The sequence below is a fragment of the Plodia interpunctella genome, chromosome 21 (assembly GCF_027563975.2).
Source record: "Plodia interpunctella isolate USDA-ARS_2022_Savannah chromosome 21, ilPloInte3.2, whole genome shotgun sequence".
Taxonomy (NCBI): Eukaryota; Metazoa; Arthropoda; class Insecta; order Lepidoptera; family Pyralidae; genus Plodia; species Plodia interpunctella.
Window position 1 is genome coordinate 4,567,155 of NC_071314.1, and position 20,844 is coordinate 4,587,998.

Genomic DNA, 20,844 nt, shown 5'->3' on the forward strand with positions numbered 1-20,844 from the left:
TTTTTCTATTATGTCACGCGTTTGATGAAATAATTCCCCTTTTTTACTAATTAATATAATGGTTCAAAGGTTCAAATCAAAATCCCGCTTTGCCCAAAAATCTGGCAACGCTGGTTGTATCGCAGAAGTCGACTTAAAATCGTCATACTCATTGGTTTCTAACAGTCGACAAACAGACTGCAAAGTTAAAATAAGCCTTCATACTATGTACATGTATAGCTTGACCATAAATAATAGAAATTAATTAAAGTGGAACTAAAGCTTCGTTCCCGCGCGGGACACGGGACGCGATTCGCTCGCGCTGATTGCGTCAGATAACCTGTATGGACGTGTTCAAATTGACGCGAATAGTCGCACGATCTGCAGCGAAAGATACACGGGATAACGAACGACTGATTTTTCGAAATGCTGTTGAACTTGAACTTATTATTTTTACTAAAAGTAATTAAGTAACTATAATATGGGTATTAAATTGTGATAATCTTCAAATGTTAAGCGTTGAGCTCATGAACCCATTTTCTTCCTCACATCTTGAGATTCTTCTTCAGTGAATGCTAATAACAACAAAACCTCAGCTTCGATGGCAAAAGATATGTTTTCCTATTGAGAAATCAAATAAAAAAAATATAATGACGCGCGGGATTCGCCTCAGTTTGGGAGATTAAGCGAGCGAGCGAATCGCACTGATTTGCGTCCCGCGTCGCACGCGGGATTCGCCTAAATTTGAACGAAGCTTGAAAATTTTACATACAAAATGGTACCATACTTCAGCTTTTGACGTCCTTGGAGAAAAGGCTGCGGTGGAAGTAATTTTTTGCCGCCATTAAGTGATGTATATCATCCTTAATTGAATAAAGAATTTTGAATTTGAATGGTCAAGCTGAATGTTATCTTTTGAATGCAAAGTAAATTCCTTTATGCCGGCTCCACACTTTGCTCGAACAGTTTGCAAAACTTTGGCGGGTTCGATACATTTCGATCAACTAGAAGGCATATTCGTGGTCAAACTAACTAAAACAAACAACGACGCAAGACGTTCGACTTCACTCATTGGAAGGGTACGATCAAGGAATAAATTATTACGACTAAGGCGCTAATGATGTCGATTCTTTGCGTTACAATATAATATGTTGACATGAGTACCTATCTACCTGCCACGCCTACTACTTCACACTTCCATTGTTTTCCGTTATCATGTTAAACAATCAAGCGTCAATCAAGCAAACGTACTACTAAAGCCTTGTAAACTTAGCATAATGAGCCTTGAGAATAGTATTTTTTACAATTACGATGGCAACACTAAATATGACATTATACACGATGCCAACATGACAGATCTAACAATGTTCATAAAGTACAGCAATTTCTATGTAAGAAACCTTTGGCAAAAAAAAACGAAATACCGTACTTTATTATAAACATTGTGCAAGTAGTCAAGAGAGTTACTTGTTAGATATTAGAAAAAATATATAAAATTAAATATATCCCTAAAATGGTTAAGTAATCTATTTAATGATTATTTTAAATTTTAACTATCATTCTATATAAGCAAAGTGAGTATTTATTTCTGTATAAGTATAGTTCATAGTGATCGTCACCATGGAGAGAGCTTGTAAAAGAAAATAATTTTATTAATCTTTATCGTAGTAATAGTTCTGTGAAAAATAATATAACCGTGTACATTGTTAACTACATCAAACGATTTCCTCTATTCCAATATGTTACTGAATTGTATTTACTGTATAATGGACATAAAGCTAGTCTTTACAAAATTGACTAACATATTGTACTACTAATATTTCAGGTTTGTTGTAAAAGGAATTTCATATTTTTTGGTAGTTTTAAATAATTATCACATGTTGTCTTTAAGTACAAACATTCCATAAAAAAGATAAATAAGTATTACTCACAAGTTGAGGTTATGTCTTCTGAGTATTTTTTGCTTTTTATGTTTCAGAATGAATGGAGGAATGGAGCATAAAACTCCTGGGCACAATGCAGTGCTTCACAAAGCGCCTAAAAACTACAAGTTGCTCATGGACCCATTCCTTGTCAAAGGGGCAACAAAATTGTATCGATACGATGGATGTGTGCCTGGGGATGCCAGCTATCCTCCGGTGCAATGTAGAGACCCTCGGTCACAGATCCCAAGGATCTGGAATAAGATAGAGCCAGCTGACTTACCAGTTCCTAAGTATATCTGCTTATTCTATTTTATTAGGACATTCATAATATTCATTGATATTTCAACTTCAATAGTATGTTATTAATAATATGTTCAGTTTGTGTCAAATTACACAAATGTAACCTTTTTTTATTGCAAATGTTTTATAAAACCTTGTAATTAGGAATTTGCTCAAATTTCTGTTCAACCTATTCTCAAATTGTTTATTGCATTGTGGTTTTTTACTTTGCTTGTTTCATTTATGTTGGGGTTTGTGTAATATACAATACCTATTAACATTTATAAACTTGCATTGCTGCTACATTTTCTTCTCTGTGATGAAATAATAGAAAAATTGTTGTAATTTGGTTATGTATGTCCATTATTTTGTTTTTACTAGTGCTTTGTGACAGTGCTGCCAACTGAACAAGTTATTGACATATCAATATGGTGGGAAGTTTGAAAAGTTTTTTCTATTTCAGATTCAAAATTGATAAAAATTATGTTGGAATCCCTCCCCAGCTTGAAATAACTATTGGAAATCTCAATGATAACATAGACAAAGCATTTTTGGTGGACATGATGAACAAAATTGGTCCTTATGAGGAATTGAGAATATTTTATCATCCTTTAACAAACAGACACTTGGGTTTTGCGAGAATTGTATTTCAAGATGTAAAACATTCAAAACTATGCATTGAGAAGTATAATGGAAAATCAGTTATGGGTCAGGTATGTATAATTAAAAAAATCAGGTATCTATAATTAAAAAATCCATAAGATTTATATGGTACACTAAGTGATTGGAACTAGAAGTTGACATCAATATTGAATGCTAGATGGAAACCACTGTTCTTCTTGAATTTCTGTTTTATAAACTACATGAATAATAATAGAAGAAGAAGCTGCTGCTGTGTATTTATTTTATATTTGGCACTATATTAGTAAATATTGTTGTAGGTGCTAGAAGTCTTCCATGATCCATTTGGTAAGAAATGCCAGGAGTTGTTTGAAGATAAAACAATGGAAAGAAAGCCCCTGCCACAGGTAGTGCAGGTTGCAAAGCCACCAGTTGTAGAAGACTCCCGCATTGCCAAGGTGGACCCAGCTCTTAGCAAGCGGCTGGAGGAGACCAAACTGGTGGATAATAAGGTAATTTGTCCACTAAGCCAGTATATGTTCATACTAACTTATGTTTAAATTTCCCAAATAAATAATAAGCCCTACAGGATCAACATCTCACTTTATTTTTTTATTTAAAAAATAAATTGAAATATATTAAACCATAGCATAAAATGAATTGCTGGAAATGGACGACATGTTAATTAAAATTTCAAGACATTAAATGTGGTACAAAAAGGTATCTCTCAGCATGGTGTATATTGCTGATTTTCAATGTTGAATAGTTTTTCTGAGGAATTTTATAAATATACATGTACATAACATACATACCTGCGAGAAGCTGAAGTGGGTCATTGGTATGTGGAATTCCATATGTAAAGGTAACTTATGGATAGTCTTTATGTATGTATTTTTGTTTTTTATTTAAATTGCTTTCGGGTACCTATACACATGGTATGTCACATATTTATTTACATTAAGTGAAAAAGTAAATTTGTTCTTATTCTTTATAAATATAGCAGGAGCCGTACCGCCAACCCTACAAAGATGTGGATCACAGCGACAGCAACACGCGGTGGTCGGACGAGGAGCGCGAGTACCGGCACAGGCATCGCAGCCGCAGCGAGAGGGACAGGGACAAGGATAGAGACAGAGATAGGTATACACGCTTATATTATTAATGTCGCGCCATATATTACCTTCACGTCGCTCGTCTCCACGACAACTTTTTATCGTGCAATAAATTTTATTTCCGAAATTGTAATTTTTTGGACAATGCGCGCATCTAAAAAAAAAATATGTGTGCAAAAACTTAGTGCGTAGTAAATATTTGTTTAATGTCTGATACAGTGTCACAATAATTAACATCCAATAATTTATTATTTTATTAAGTCCAAGGATCCATGTCTTCAAAATACAAATCAGTTTGTTATTTATTATTATATACAATTATGTGAAAAACGCCCTTTAGTGGAATTACAATTACTTGGCAAACCATTTTTGTATGAAATTGATGAATTTTTGTTTTGACCTTTAAGATAGGTTTAATATTTGATTTGATTTCCAAGCGGACGATGCAAGAGGAAGTGTCGACGAAGGTATATTGATTATCTTAAAATAGCATGACTATTATCTTATATAGAAATACTTTTATTTTTATTACCGAGTCACACAATTCGCACAATACTATTTAATTGTATATTCAGAGTTACATTTTATCATTAAATTTAAATACGACAAAAATGAGCTTATCAAGTAGTTCATTAGAGAGTGTTAATAATACATTCCTAACATTAAGGAATATAGACGGGATCTTTATAATATTTGAAGATATCGGGAGCGCTATGCGCGCGGCACGAGCGAGGCTAACGACGCGCCTACGTACCCGACGTCGAGTCACGTGCCCGAGGTGCCCTACACTCTCGCGGGACCCTTGCCCTACGAGTCTTATCCCTACGCCCCAGCTCCGGGGTGAGTATTTACTAACATATACAATAACAACGAACGAAATTTAAAAAAACGCAAGACAATTTATAATATATATATATTTTACTAGCCTTTCGAGATGTAAGGTACCCTATGTTCTTCTCCGTACTTAAAACACGTATGCAACATTCGAAGAAGATTGGAAGCAGATAAAACGTGAAGAGAACAAACATATAATCTTACTTTCATATTTATGATATAAATCAGGATTAGGATAGTTAGGTCTGTTTATCGCGTCACAAGCGCTATTTACGTTTCACGTAAATAAATATTTTTATTCCTACTGCATTTCGGGATTCAACCTGTGTCAACTTTAGCTCGGTACCAGATGTGGAATCAGTAGGTGATGTGAACGTTTCCTGGCAGGTACAGCTACAGCTACGGCGTGGGAGTGGGAGTGGGCCCGCACCCCGGCGCGGCGGGCGCGGGCGGCGTGTGGTGGGGGGAGTGGCGGCAGCACATCCCCGCCACCCCCTCCACGCCGCGCCCGCACGTCCCACCGCACACCGCCCCACATCATCATCCCCATGTAAGTTTTATATCCATGTATCTTCTCTCTAGATAGATCGATAAGTGGATGTACATATATGAAGAATCTGTCAGCTGAATTAAAAATAGGTTTAACTTCTAAACCATGAAGCAATTTTACTATTATAAACTGGCCAATAGTTTAGGTACATTGTCTAACAGTATACTGAAAAATTATGTTGTTTAGTATTCTTGTTCTTCTTGAGTTGAGTAGTCTTTATTAATTTCAGGTCATTTTTGTTTTGAAGAAACAATTTATAGAAAAATTATGCAGTGCGGGCAAATAGATAACACATCTGTTTGCCTTGTTTTTCTGTAAAACTATTATTTTGGAAGTTGAAATTTTGGAACCTCTTTTAGTCAGTTGAAATACGCCCATTTGTTTTGGCTGTGCGTTGTCTGTACTGAAGGGTTTCTTGATGATTCCTCCACTTTATTTGCATTTTGTACATTTATGACCTGTGCTTGCCAAATTCGAAATTCATTTACATGACATTAACATCCTCTTGAATAATATCATCGCTGTTTTACATCACATCTATTCACATGCCCTTTTTTGAACATATTTACTAATTGGTGTGAATTTTTCATGTCATTTTGAAATTTTAATATTGGGTGATAGAAAAAAAATAATGAATCAATATCTCGCAAACTGCAGTAAAGCCAGTATTTAACAAAGCAATGGAAAGTTGTCAGATGTTTTATTTACCATTACCTAATATTAACTGCCATAACATTGCCATATGTACAGGTCTACCACTTTTATAAGTTACACCGATATACCTGCGCAGAAGTCTAATTTTTATACGGCTCGATAATATATTAGCTAATCAGAGCGCGCCATGTTTACCCGCGAACAGAGCTATCCGCTATTGACTAACGCGTACGCGCCATGTCTGGAGTCCGCGCCGTCGCGTCGTACGCACAAATCATTGAATTTTGTTGGATTTTAAGACTTATGTCCTAGTAATATGCTCGTTATTTTATTGAGTTTATATTCGGTTTGATTCGGCGGTAAGACGCGCTATTCTGCGCCGCCGAATATTGCCGATGTAACTTGTAAACGTGGTAGTACTCTATGTATTTATGCATTCAATCAAGCATTAAAGAACTTCGTTCTTGTGGGCGAAGCAGAAGCAGAGAGAAAGACATCCTCTGGCATAAAATTTTCCACCATATACGACACTTACATTTTCTTTCAACTGATCCACGAATACCCTTCTTGTCTTTTCCCTCTCGGAGCTTTGACCTTGGCGTGTCGTATAAGGTGGCCATACATGATACGAAAGCAAGCGGAGATAGTTTTGATATCGGTGACTGTAATAAAGCTGGAGCGGCGGCCGAGCGCGACACCAGCGTGGAGCGGCGCCGCGCTGTCTGCGCCGCCGCGCGACCGACACTCGCCCGAGCCCGGCGAGCGCACGGAAAAAGATAAGGTCGGCCTCACATTGCACGGCACGACCTATTCGGTCACTGGGAAATATAGGTCACTGGTATAGAAAACTTGTAGTTGCTCTGTGTGGCAAGGAATTCGGTTTCACTGTTATGAGAAACTGAAAAAAGAATTATATGCGGTCGATATCGACGATTAATGTATACTTGTAAAATCGCATTTTTGAATATTCAAAATATCCAGGGACTATTCTAGGGGGCTAATATATTACGAATATATGTATTTCTAGTAAAAAAAATATGTGTATTTGTTATTATATATTATATTATGTGTGTTAATAGTTTGAATATTCAATATATTAAATTATTCTGATGGTTTATTTTCTGCCACACTGAAGCTTATATTGTATTCTATAACATCCCGGCTAATATTGACCAATAATAAAATGAGCCCTACAGTAGTATATGGTGGTAGTGTTAGCAAATTTAAAAAGCACTTATTTTTTTATAAATAAATAGACAAAGCATGTTTGTAGATACATAAACATAGGTTTGCACCATAATTCTTAAATAATATCACCGAATATATAATACCGAATGTTATTTCGCTTTTAGATTCAACACTGAACTGTTTTGGTTTAATGGTAAAGAAAAAAAGGAATTTTAAAAAAATCTATTAATCAAAATTATATACATTTCTACGTGATGGTGAAATTATGAAAAAAATTGCATGACGTCACCTTATTTGCATGTTTCATTTTCCTTGATTGCTTCTTAAGTTGTTGCATGTTAGTGCTTGGAATCCTAGAAGTGAGCCATGGTGTGAATAAAATTCCTAGGTATTTTAATTCTACGGAGTTGCAGTCACAAATTAATGCAAAAGGAATTGAGAACAAAGCGAGTTTTCTATTGTTAACAATAAATTTATAAAAAACAATATTACATCTTTATTTCAATAGTCAATAGTGCTAGCATATCGCTTATGAAATTAATGTCTAGTTTAGTTATAGCCCTACAAGGGTAGATTGTAAAAGTCAATCAAAGGAAAGGGCTGTCAATAAAAAAAAAATTGTCTGCTTTTCTCTTCCTGCCTTACAAATTTTTCTTTCGCTACTAGAACAACATGGAAGATAAAAATAAAATTATGAAGTTGAAAGTTCAAATCTACCTACCATAATGCCAGACAATTTCTTATAATAAAACCTGTACCATAATAATATTTAGATTAGATAATGGGAAAATATTCGTATTTTGCAAAGCGAGCTATCAATAAATTTAATTTGAATTTTGAATCCGTATTAGCAAGGTACATTGGTTGACGCAGGAAGCGCCGCCGGAGAGTGGGGCGGAGGCCGAGGCGGCGGCCGAGGGGGCGCCGCAGCCGCCCGAGGATGGCGAGGTGGAGCCAGAGCCCAAACCGCCGCCGCCCAGCGACGAACATAAGAATGTGGATCTCGACACTAGGTATGTGAAAACATACTATATGTTTCTGAGGCTAACGGAATATGGTCAACGGCATATAACAATAGTATATGAGCGGAAACATACACGCAAGCAAGGCAAGTAGCTTAGCTGGCACATGTAATGTGCTATGACTTTCACACTGACATACCATTTCCTTGGATCTGTATGCAGTGATACGTGCCGGTAGCTGGGTTTTTTGTTTTGAGTAATTAGGTCTTTTTTGGCCCCTGTTCCTCTTAATAGGTATTTATAGTGACGTATAAACTATTTTCTATTATATTGCAAGTACCTTAAAGGACTGACTTATGCATATATTTACAGAATAGCGATGCTGCTGAAAGGCGCTGGATCCGGTACAGGGGGTGGGCTGGCTCCGCCCTTCCTAGCGCTGGGCATGTCTTCGGAAGAGGACGATGACGAGCGACTGCCCAGCAGGATCCCGGACCTGGACGCTCACCAACCGCCTTCCGATGACGAAGGTTATATTACTTATTTTAGCGACAAACTATATCTTCGCGTTACTACCTCTTTCTCTTATCTTTACGTTCAAATGGTCAAGTATTGTAACCCGAACATTTATGTATTATCTAATCTCTAATAAAGTTCCTCAAAGTACATATTGTTTGTCATATTTATGTGGAGTTTACCCTGTGATATAGAGATCAAGTATATAGAGATCTTTGCTAGATGCTCTAGCGCATGGCGTGGGATGGCACCGCTGGCGCTGGTGATGCATATTTTTTCTTCTAATCTTTAAGATAGGCCAGTTCCATCAAGTTTTTGTTCTTTTTCACAGAATCCATCAGCGACGACAGAGAGAGCATAATATCAATAGAAAGGAACAAGGAAATCAACCCCGAGCCGCTGTCCACCACCCCGTCCCCGTACCTCTCAAGGGAATTCTATATTGAAGTCTTACAGTACACCAAGGATAAGGCAAGATTTTCAATTCCTACATACAGTTTGTCTATAAAGAGTAGAAAACGGGAGGCAAATCAAATCGAGTGGTCAACATTGATATACTCATACGTTATATATTTTTATTACGTACCGTTATGTTTCCACCTTGTTCCAATGGTAAACGAAACAGAAAGAGCGTAGGAAGCTATCAAATCTGAATACAAATCTGCCGGCCATAAACAAGATCAGGTCGGCCTACTGGCATCTAAAGGTGGACATACACTGGCAGACTTGCCTTTATCTATAACTACATTGTACTCTTATCGTTATGTTTCCACGTTGTCCCAATAGAAGGCGAAACAGGAAGAGCGCAGGAAGCTGTCGAGTATGAACAGAAATCTGCCGGCCATAGACAAGATCGGGTCAGACATCTCGTCGTCGGAGGACGAGCTGCTGACGGGGGAGCAGCCGCGCCGCGCCAGCGACCTCGACAACCTACATGATGACCAGGTCAGATATTTCACTTTTTTTATTTTTTTTTTGACGAAGCTTGTTAATATGTTTTTCCTCTGTAAAGATTTGACAAAGCGTATTCCGGACGAATTTCTGTAATGACGAAGCATGTTGCTGATAAGTATTTGTGAAGATACCTATAACCTGTAAAAGATAACTTAATAAAATTTTACCGGAAGCATGAGTTAGTTTGGTATATTTATGTAAAAGAAATTTATGCTACACGGTAAAATAAATGGAAAAGCTGTGGTAATACAATTTTATTTCACAGATGTCGCTGTCGTCACTGTCGCCTAACGACACGAAGATTGAAGAACAAGTCCCGGCTGAGCCCTACTACTACCCGCCCTTGGCTGCGGCGCCCCAACAGCCCTATTACCAACCAATACCGGCGTGGCCGCCCACTGGTAAGTATTGGTTTTGTATATTTAATTTCTGTATTCTGATTTTCAACTTCATCAAGAGGTTTTTTCGGTAAAATCAACTGGGCATAAAAATTTGCTTAATAAAGTACACTCTAAGGGCTACGTGCAAGTGTGGTCATATGTACCGTTGTATTTAGATAATAACCCAAATTCTATACTTACCTACTTAATATTATAAATGCGAAAGTCTGTCTGTTACGCTTTCACGGCTAAACGGCTGGACCCATTTTGATGAAATTTGGGAAACATGTAGCTAAAGACCCCCGTTAAAACATAGGAATATAATATAAACTTATAATAAAAAAAACCACTCAAAATACTATAATAGGGGCCGAAAGAGGTGAAAGTCACAAAAAAAAAAATATGCTCTCAGACGTAATTATATACTACGCTGATGAAGTCGCGGGTAAACAGCTAGGAAATAAATAAAATAATGGTATGTTACCCTCAGCCTACCCGCCGCCCGGCTACGGCGCGCCGGAGATGCTGGCGTACAGCGCGGGCTTCCCGCCGCTGCTGCCGCACCACGTGGTGGCGCCGCATCTCACCGCCGCGCCCGTGCCCATGGACAATGTTAGCTCCACTTTGTTATAGCCTCTCCCTCTCTCTTATTATTCATTTCATGAGTGAGAATTAATGGGAATTCATACACATTAGTTTGAGATAATAAACCGAATATTCAAAACACAACGGGAAATTAGATCTGGTCTGATGGTTCCGGAGGGATGGTTAATTAAATCATAAAATAAATCACAAAAATTGGAAAATTCGATTTGATCTTTCTTAACCAGTGTGTTATTGCTAATACTGGTGTCAGATTTTATTCAAGTCGCTTATAGGAATCTAACATAAGTTTTACAATATCTACCGCCATCTATTGGCAAGTAGTCGCATACACGTCGATTCGTCTGTGATTTTAGGACTGACCAATTCCTAATTTGTCGCATCCTTATAACTTTGAATATTTATTTTTGTGTAGGAGCATGACAATCCATACTACTCAACTATCAACCGTGTGATCGAGCGAGTGACGGCGGAGCTGAAGCTGATTCTAAAAAAGGACTTCAATAAGAAAATGATAGAAAACACTGCCTTCAAGAGTTTCGAGGTGTGGTGGGACGAGCAGAGCCGCAAGATGAGACAGACCAAACCTAAGGAGGAAAGCGGGCCATTACAGGTTAAATAAATAACTGAAAATAATAATATCCTAGTATTATTATAAATGCGAGAATGTTTGTGAGGATGTATGTCTGTATGTTTGTTACTCTTTCCCGCATAATCTACTGGACGGATTGTTAAAATTTACTAAGGGTACTTTTTATTCCGAAATTCAAGTGCGGCTAGTATACTATACACATAGGTATAACATGGTCTGTATTTTTAATTTCAGGACATCTCGAACAAGAAGGAAGAGGCGGTGGATTCGATAAAATCCATAATGGAGACTCGCGACCTCGGATTGGAGCTGGGCGGGTACGGGTCGGGCATAGGCCTGGGGCTCCGCGCCGCCATCCCCAAGATGCCCAGCTTCCGGCGGAAGCGGAAGATACCCTCGCCCGTGCTCATGGACGATGACTCCTCCAAGCGGCTTAGCGATCAGGTAAATCATTTTTATTCTTCTTTTGGTCGTATTCCTCATGGCTAAATTAATGAAATCATTAATAATTAAATATTTTAAAAAAACAAAGCGTTTATCATTTACAAGCACTTTTTCTCTTTCAAAATGACCAATACTTTCATTGAGCTCCAACTGGCGCTATGTGGAGCCTAGAGCTCCACAAAGCAAATTATGATCTGCGATACTTTGTGGTAATGTGGTATTTGATAAATGCCGCAAAGTGAAAGACGCAAAGTGATTGGTAGTGTAATGATGGAGACGTGTTGTATAGTAGTAGCTTAAGGTAGACGTAAGACATAATAATGTATGTAAAGTATCTAATTTAAAGAGTCTAACCATCGTGTCTTATCAGTCTACATAGAGTAGACTGTCAGGCCACAAAAAAAAGAAATAGTTGTATTACCAAACATGTGTCCTCAGGAGGAGATGGTGCAGCACTCGGACTCCGAGAAAGAAGTGGGGGCCAGCCCTCGCAGCCGCACCACCGGCTCCTACCTGTCGCGGCGCCGCCGCAGCGACTCCACTGACTCCAGGTGTGTTTCTGAGATATTGCTTTTGTGTTCTCATTGTATGACACAAGTTAGTTATCAACACTAAGACAGAGAAAACTAAAGACGAGGGGGTAACATGAGATAGAAGATTTCCATATGACTTCCTGACTCATCTCATACAAAGTGCGTCACATATGCTGTATTCCATCTGCAAAACAATGTTTATGTAAAGAAATAATTATTTATTTGTGAAATATAAAACATCATGTTTCACAAATAAATAATTATTTCTTTCTTTAATACGTGTTTATTTTCAGGTCATCCTCATCGTCGTCGAGTCGGTCGTCGTCATCGGAGTCGGAGTCGGAGCGCAAGGGCGCGGCGCCGCGGATCTACTCCGATACTGAGGACGACACCGAAATCGATGAGTCCGAGGTATATACTCTTACTTCTTTCTTCGCTAATGTGTTTGTATGAATATCAAGCGGTGGTGGTGTAATGGATAAGACGCCCGCCTGTGGATCTAAAGGTCCCAGGTTCCAGTCCTACTTGTAAGTTTGTATACCAATCTGACTCATGTATAGTGTAGTTTACATCCACCACCACCTGCTTCCGGCAAAACCTGCACACTAGGTTGATTAATGTCGTAAATGGCTTGTAATTATGTGGGTAATTAATTGATGTAATTGTGTTTCAGTTCAAGGTGGTGTCGAACAAGGAGAGGCTACGGAGGGTGTACTCCTCGTCCTCCGACAGCGAAGAGGAGCAGTCGAGGTTGCGAGGTAATGCTCACCCAACTAATTATTATGAAATAGCAAGTGTTTCTTGTACTAATATAAAATGTATCACGAAATAGTACATTGTTAGCCAAGTTCCGTAAACATATTTATACGTTTATATGGAATTGATAACTTTGCACTGTGACAAACACACTTCTCAGCGGTGGTCCGCACCGGCTTCGCTTGGATAAAACCATAATTTTAAAAGTAGCCTGTGTTACTCCTGAAGGTTTTGTCTTATCTCTATGGTAAATTTCATAAAAACCGATCTAGTAATTTTTGAGTTTATTCATGATAAACAAAAATACAAATCTTTTTCTTTATGATATTGGTATGGAAGTATGGATAATTTGAATTTTCTGGTGTGTTCCAGAGAAAACCCCAATCCCGGAGGCGGAGCCCTGGACGGAGTCCCGCCTGGGGTCTCCCATCTTGTCTCCGGAGCAGCCGCGGGACCTCTTCGACCGCGTGTACTCGGACTCCGAGGAGGAGCGGGAATATCAAGTACATAGCCTGTCTCTTAACTTAAATTCATTTTGATGCTTTACATCACTTCATCATCAGCTTCATTACAGCTATTTCTTCGTCTGTCTTCGGACAGGCCTGCTCCATCTTCCTCCCTGTCTGACTCCCTGTCTGAGCCAGTTATGACTGACATGTTTTATGATGTCGTCCACCCATTTCTCCGGTCGATCTCTTCCTCTGGTAAAAAAAAAAAAAACTTAAAACTACTCCCTACTCAAAACGCGGTTGAAGAAAAAGCGGCGTATTATACAAAAAAAAACTATAAATAATATTTTTACGAGAAGGAATCGCGAATTTATAGAATTGTCTACGGTTATTTCAGAGAGTAGAATTGTAGAGCAAGGTCTAGTATTATTGTCAATTGCTACTATTTTCGTATCTTACTAAAAAATATTTGTGTACTCAGGAAAGGCGAAGAAGGAACACGGAATACATGGAACAGATCGAGAGGGAGTTCCTGGAGGAGCAGAGGAAGACTATGGAGACGAACTCGCGGCCGCAGCCGGATAAACCTCCTGATACGTGAGTAGACCTATACGTTGCTGGCCGTTTCGCTCATTGTATTTCTCACGGGGGACAGTACTTTTTCCCGGAATTAAAGGTAGTCTATATACTTCTCCATATTCTCATACATACAGAGAAATTTCAAAAAGATTGGTTGACTAGGTGAAGAGAAGAGGTAAATTTCTTTATTTTCTGATTGGGGAAGTCAACGCCAAATCAGACAGTCCATTCTAGGACAATTTCATCTAGTTCAAATGGCTAAAAAAGGATTCTGCTTTCGTAATAGCAGAGTAACTTTTGACAAGAAAAAGGTGAAGAATTACTAAGGATATCCTGAAGTTCTTAAGGAACATTTCAGCTTTGAATGCCCAGTAGAACGGCTGTGCGTTGTCGGTCAGTTAACTACGGAAAAGTTTGATATATTGTTCATGTGATTCCACAGTAGTCTACCGGAGAGCAAATCCGAGGAATCCCGCACAAGCCCCGTTAAAAACCACCTCAAATCTCCCGAGAAGAGAGAGAAACCAGAAGAAGTGGAAGAAGGAGAGATCACGTCCGACGAAGAAGACACTCGCCGCAAAGACAGGCGGTCGCGGAAGCGGAGCGAAAAGCGGAAGCGGATCGTGTCCGGCAGCGACAGCGCGGCTGATGCTCCGCTCAGCCTTAACGGAGTTAAAGAAGTGAGTAATTCATTTATAGGCACTTTTGATATCCTCTTTCTCACTCTTTCATCTAAGAGTGTCTGTTACTGCGATGCCTCGGAGTCCAAAATGGTATTTTGGAGACTGTTGCGGGTTTACCACGATGCAAAAAGGCCTGACGCTATTTCTCCAACAAAATTTATGTGGTGGGCTGAAGCAGACGAGTGGGATAAGGGGTTCAAAAGGAAAACGAAATAAGCACTTTACGTTACGTCTGAGCACCTTTAATTGTAGCGGTGCACAAGTTGCAACGCCACGGTGTTCTTTTATATTTAAATTCACTTGTGTTAGCCCTCATTGAGTGATGGTAGCAAATGAAGTGCTGGTTATTATGCTCTACAACATCGAACATTCCGATTCACTAGCCTCTGTGCATGCGGCGGGCAAATCAATGTTTTATACACGCACGGTTTCTTCCATTAGGCGTCTATCGGATAGATATCTGTGTCTGTATGGCTAGCTATTCAGGTTTTGGTAACAATTGAGTAATGATCACCAGAGCCACAGCACGGAAGCAGCGTCGGAGCCGTCGTCGCCGGTGTCGCAGGCGTCGCAGATGTCGCAGGCGTCGCAGGCGTCGCAGGTGGCGCTCGACCACTGCTACTGCCGGCCACCCCCCGACCCCCGCCCCGAGACGCCCAACACCAACCATCTGCAGCACGATCACGGTAAATATTATAATAGAAAACATTCGAATCGATATTTATTTTATTTGTTCCTGCGGTAACAGGCTGCCCTCGACAGAGATTTGTGGAAAATGGAAGGGGAAGCCTTTGCCCAGCAGTGGGACACATCGACAGGCTAGACAAAAATAAATACGTCTTTGGACTAAAGGGTCCTGTGAAGTTTGTTGCGCGACTTCTTCACGCGCACTTTGAAAATCGGCAGTAGACTTAGTTACAAGTAAAAAATTCAGTTTGAAAATAAAATCTAAATCTAATTCGTTATAGGATACACATGGATGGCGGAACCGGAAAGCGAGTCTCAAACAGAAATCGGCAAGCCCAAGAAGGAGACCAAGCGGCCGTACAAGAGAAAATACGAGACAAAGAAACTCGCGGAGATACAGAACAAGTGAGTTCAGCGCATTGTTGTTTTCAAAGAAAAAACAATAAATTTTTTATTTGTAAAAACTTTAACATTATTTACAATGTTCGGTAGTGTTAAAAGAAAAGTCACGTGTTTCACCGGCTATATTTATAATCGAGTCTGCAACAGCACAAATGGGACACCAACATGATCAATTCTGTGTTTAAAATTAGTATTATTTTTTCAAGAACTATGTAAAATGCCAAAAGGCAAAACATTCGTTCTTTTTTTTTAATTTTGTATGAATTATGATAGTGTGATAATGAAGAAAGTTCCAACAGAACACTAGTTAAATGTGCAATAATTGCAGGTTGTTCGAGTCGTCGTCCGCGGCGCCTGCGCCCGCGCACTCGCGCGTGGTGTTCAAGCCGCGGGACATCATGAGCGAGATGCAGGTCATGTACGAGTTCCTCACCCGGGGCATCGACAGGTAATACCACACACAGCCATATAAGGCAATAATAAATCTCGTCTTGCCACACACACATTTTAATCAACCAGTATAAATAATCATCGTATCAATATTTATTTGCATAAATTTTCTATCATGTAGTTTGTTAAAAGTGTGACATGTAAAAGTTAAGTTTACTGTTATTCTATGACGTTCCGAGTGAACCCTATGCTCCATCGGTTTACAGCTGATGATTAACAGAATATCAGTTCTGTGTCTCTCGTGTCTCATTCTTGAAGGTCTGTTTTACCACATTTAGTTCAATATATGTTTCACAAATGTTAGATAGGGTATAGAATAAAGTCTATCACATAATCAACCATCTCATAAAACAATTTACAATCGTATTCAAAACATAAAAAAAGAATACAAATAAAAAATAATTATGTAGAACATTGGTATAAAATATGAACACTACACTATCAACAAGCGGTGAAGCAATCTATTCAAATTCAAAATTCTTTATTCAATTTAGTATGATATATACATCACTTATTGACGTAAAAAAATTACTTAAATTAAGTCTACTGCCGGCTTCCAAAGCGCAGGTGAAGAAGAAGCGGCGCAACAAACTTCACCGCAGCCTTTTCTCCAAGGACGTCAATTCTTACCATATTGTCCAAAATAATAAAGTAGCGTGGCACGTAGCATTGGTATAAGTGTCAACAGTACAGTATCAAGGAGTGGTGAAACAGTCCCACCATGTGGTCCCCAGAGAGGACGTGGAGTTCCTGCGGCGCGCGTACGAGTCGCTGCTGGCGGAGGACGCGCAGGGCTACTGGCTCAATGACACGCACTGGGTGGAGCACCCGCCCACCGACGTCTGCTACGCGCCGCCCAGGAAGAAGTCCAAGCGGCACAATCATGTTTACGATGATTTGCAGGTCGGTACCTCGATTTCATGTCTAATAATCATGTTCATGAAGATTTCTAGGTTGGTTGCTCGTTTTTAAGTAATAGTCAAATTTGATACTCTGTGTAAATGTCAAAAATAATAATTGATATGGAACTTGTAAGACTAGAATATTACTATTCTATGACGTCCCGAGTGGACCCTATGCTCTGTCGGTTTGCGTCTAATGATGAACATATGACAACACAAGATGGACGAAAAATATTAGCGGTCTGTTCCGTTTCTTCTCGTGTGTCTGTTGTACGAGCGACTTTCTTGTATGTTTTTTTGTGTGTGAAAATCTTCTATCTCATTTAGGCACGCTAGCGTCGTTTAATTTTTTTTTGTGTTTGAATGGAATTAACTCCATCCACAACAGCCTTCGCCTCTTAAAGTAGATGATAACATGACGTATTTACCGTTGTCCAATAATGCGCAGGCGCACTCGAGTGGCGCGGCGCGAACGGAGGGCTACTACAAAATGGACGCGCGGCTGAAGGCCAAGTACAAGTACCACCACGGTCGCACCGCCGCCGCGCAGCCGCTGGGCTCCGCAGCCAACGACGACAAGGCCAAGAAGATGCAGCTGCTGTCCAGGGAAGCCCGATCCAACCAGAGGAGATTGCTCACCGCCTTTGGTAAGGACACAACGCTGATTTCTATTAAATTAATTTGAAAAACCATTTAATCAAATATCAAAGACAAGAAAGAAAATACAATATTTAGGGCCCGTTTCAGAATTTTCTGATAGAATCAATAATACAATTAAATTTAATTATATATTAAATCATACATTATATTAAAATATATACATTATTATATTATTAATTTATTATATTAAAATCATAATACAATTTAGGAGCGCTGATGTAGTTTTCAAACAAAATGTCAATATTATGTAAATATTCAGCGTGCGTTTTCATCACTCGTATTGTTAATCTTTATACATAAAGATTATTTATTTGTCGATTGTTTTTTTTTACTTTTACATTATTTGCAAATAATAATCAGATAATATTGAACCTGGCAGGCACGGACACGGACTCGGACCTGCTGAAGTTCAACCAGCTCAAGTTCAGGAAGAAGCAGCTCAAGTTCGCCAAGTCCGGCATCCACGACTGGGGTCTCTTCGCGCAGGTAAACAAACATACACATCGACTAATCATATTTTTATATAATATTATATTTTATAAGTTTGTTAACCGGCTTAGAAGAAAAGCTGGCGGTGACTTTTGTTGCGAAAAAGAAGTGGGGGAAGAGATAGATGATGTGCGTTTCACAGGAAGAGGAATATAATAGGTCGGTTAACATCAGACATGGACAAGTGGAGGAAACTGACTGCTGCACCGAGGGTGCCTACCTTATGATGATATTATTTCTTTACTCTATCTTCAGGAGCCAATAGCAGCGGACGAGATGGTGATCGAGTATGTGGGCCAGATGATCCGGCCGATCGTGGCGGACGTGCGAGAGGCGCAGTACGAGGCGACCGGCATCGGCAGCTCCTATCTGTTCCGCATCGACCTCGACACCATCATAGACGCGACCAAATGTGGGAATTTGGCGAGGTTCATCAACCACAGCTGCAATGTGAGTGCTCATACGATTATATTTCGTGATATTTTGCGTAACCTGGGCCCACTCGATGATACTGTCTCTTTCAGCCGCCAAGTCAAACTTTTAAGTCAATGCGATCAAAAGATTAGGCCATTTATTCATTAAATTATTTATAATTAATTAAAACAAACAATAATTATAAGTAACAAAAATAGCAAATTTTACGAAATCATACGAAGCAAATTCAAATTTTACGAAACACATTTTACCTAATAAACCGATCAACCGATTGGTTTTTTAGGTAAAATATGTTTTTTAACTTGTTTAGGAATAAGGTTGTTTAATAATAATAATAAAATTAAATAATAATTAACTTGTTTAAAAACTAAACGAGCAACAACGAGCTAGTGTAGCCAAATGAGATTGAATACTTACTTAGAAGGAGAAGCGGCAAATTGGGCATTATAAAATCAACTACACTGAGACAAAATTATTAGCGTTCTGTCCTTTTTCTTCTCGTGTATTTCTAATATGCATTTCTTTTTCTTGTATGAGCGAAATGCGGACTATTATATGAAGAGTGGCTATGAAGATATGCTTTCTCTGTCTACGTGTGAGTCATTTCAAAATATATCTTCTATTGCAGCCAAACTGCTACGCGAAGATCATAACAATAGAGTCTCAGAAGAAAATTGTGATATACTCGAAGCAGCCAATAGGAGTGGACGAGGAGATCACGTACGATTACAAGTTCCCGCTCGAAGACGAGAAGATTCCGTGTTTGTGTGGCGCGCCGCAGTGTCGCGGTTTCCTCAATTAACGTGTTTACGAATTTAGTCTCTATTGAAATGGAAAAACGGTTCGAATTCCGTTGTGATTTGTTGCATACTATGCTTTCTATGGCCTTTAATGTTGTTAAAAACAAAATTGCTCCAGCTGATCTAAAAATCACCATAATTGACTCCTAAGGGGATCTCGAAGTCATAACTATACTGTTTGTAATATATTACATAATCATCAAGATACATATTCCTGTAATTGATTAGAAATCATGGCCTTGAATCCCACTAACGGATTGCGAAAATTTAAATTATGCAACGACACTTTCTACTATAAGTAATTGACACAACTCAAATGCTTTTATAATCTAGTGCTGTCAGGATAAAAGTTGCATATTATGGCTTTATTCCAACTATTTAGGTGTCGTGAACGAACGAGTGATTGCTTTTTAAAACTATTGGCTGTAGCCAAAGCTGATGAAATATGCTTTGAAGACAATAAAACCGATCATCATTTATTTTGTAATGTCGAAATTAGCCGTTTCAGATTTGCTTTCTTTTAATAATGCCCGTTTTTACACTTTTGGTTGCAAACACTTTGATTTCGACTATTGTGTTCCTCTATCTCATTGATGAAATAAATAAAACGAAACTTTCTAATACCTCAATTCATTATTATAAAAGAAATCGAATCGATGGAAAAATCTTGTAATGCTCTGTACGATGGACTGATTGCGTATGACATTAGCGTCTTAAGAGTATGCGCACCGAATCTACGCTTGTCAAAGCAGAATAAACTGCCTCAAATTTATGTAATCTTGTATAAAGTAATAATTTGTGTGATGTGTGAATCTGAAGGTGTTTTATCTCTTTGTATTTAATGTATGCCCAGAGCATCGTATAATAATAAACGATCCATGTATTGTAATATACTGTTTTGACTGAGTCTAAATATGATAGATTAGACGTAGGTTATCAGAGAAACGTGCTGTATAATTATTTGTGTTGTACATTATTTGTGAATAAAAAGATCTCTGCTGCTACGTCAGACTATGTAGTACACGTCTCAAGTACATGCCTTGTTATGAAGTCCATATTGGCGATCATTTTGTTTCCATTCGGACATGACGTCGCGAAATTGTGATGGAGAATGTTATAAATTAAGTCTGTTGCGGACTTCCTAATCACACTTCATTTCATATAATGTAATGTAAAATGTATAAGTTTGTAAATAAAAATTCCAACAATTTTGACATTTTCTCTTATTTCTGTGTATATAGTTTGTGTTCACATTGGATATATTCAACTCGAATATTTGAAACAAAAATATATCTTGTATTTTTCATACTAACTTTCTCCCCCTCATGGCAACTGACGTCATATAAATGAACAGAAAATAATCACCTGCCGAAAAACGTGTGTTTGGTTATGGCGTCATTACTATTTTATAAGGTCTATAGGGCTC

General features: G+C 38.6%; 1 protein-coding gene across 3 annotated transcripts; it reads left to right on the forward strand.

Moving 5' to 3' along the window:
- Positions 1-1,958: 1,958 nt before the first annotated feature.
- Positions 1,959-20,632, forward strand: Set1 (SET domain containing 1). 3 transcript variants are annotated; one of them, XM_053761401.1, is made up of 29 exons: positions 1,959-2,194; positions 2,647-2,896; positions 3,125-3,316; positions 3,805-3,944; positions 4,616-4,756; positions 5,138-5,300; positions 6,628-6,735; positions 8,016-8,155; positions 8,477-8,634; positions 8,952-9,091; positions 9,407-9,565; positions 9,840-9,975; positions 10,445-10,566; positions 10,973-11,170; positions 11,384-11,593; positions 12,032-12,144; positions 12,420-12,537; positions 12,800-12,884; positions 13,255-13,385; positions 13,813-13,928; positions 14,353-14,590; positions 15,111-15,279; positions 15,562-15,685; positions 16,011-16,130; positions 16,867-17,035; positions 17,483-17,681; positions 18,074-18,180; positions 18,439-18,633; positions 19,247-20,632. In XM_053761401.1, exons 1-29 carry the CDS (start codon positions 1,959-1,961, stop codon positions 19,418-19,420), a joined length of 4,551 nt encoding a protein of 1,516 aa, XP_053617376.1. In that variant the 3' UTR covers positions 19,421-20,632. The 3 variants fall into 3 exon arrangements, with proteins under 3 accessions (XP_053617376.1, XP_053617378.1, XP_053617379.1); XM_053761403.1 differs by having other exon boundaries at positions 3,808-3,944; XM_053761404.1 differs by lacking the exon at positions 6,628-6,735.
- Positions 20,633-20,844: the final 212 nt, after the last annotated feature.

Bases quoted from the DNA above. Each gene is read 5' to 3' on its own strand.
- Set1 (XM_053761401.1), top strand. From the start codon at position 1,959: ATGAATGGAGGAATGGAGCATAAAACTCCTGGGCACAATGCAGTGCTT. The intron at 3,945-4,615 runs GTATACACGCTT...TAATATTTGAAG, and splicing joins AAGGATAGAGACAGAGATAG to ATATCGGGAGCGCTATGCGC. The intron at 8,635-8,951 runs GTTATATTACTT...TCTTTTTCACAG, and splicing joins ACCGCCTTCCGATGACGAAG to AATCCATCAGCGACGACAGA.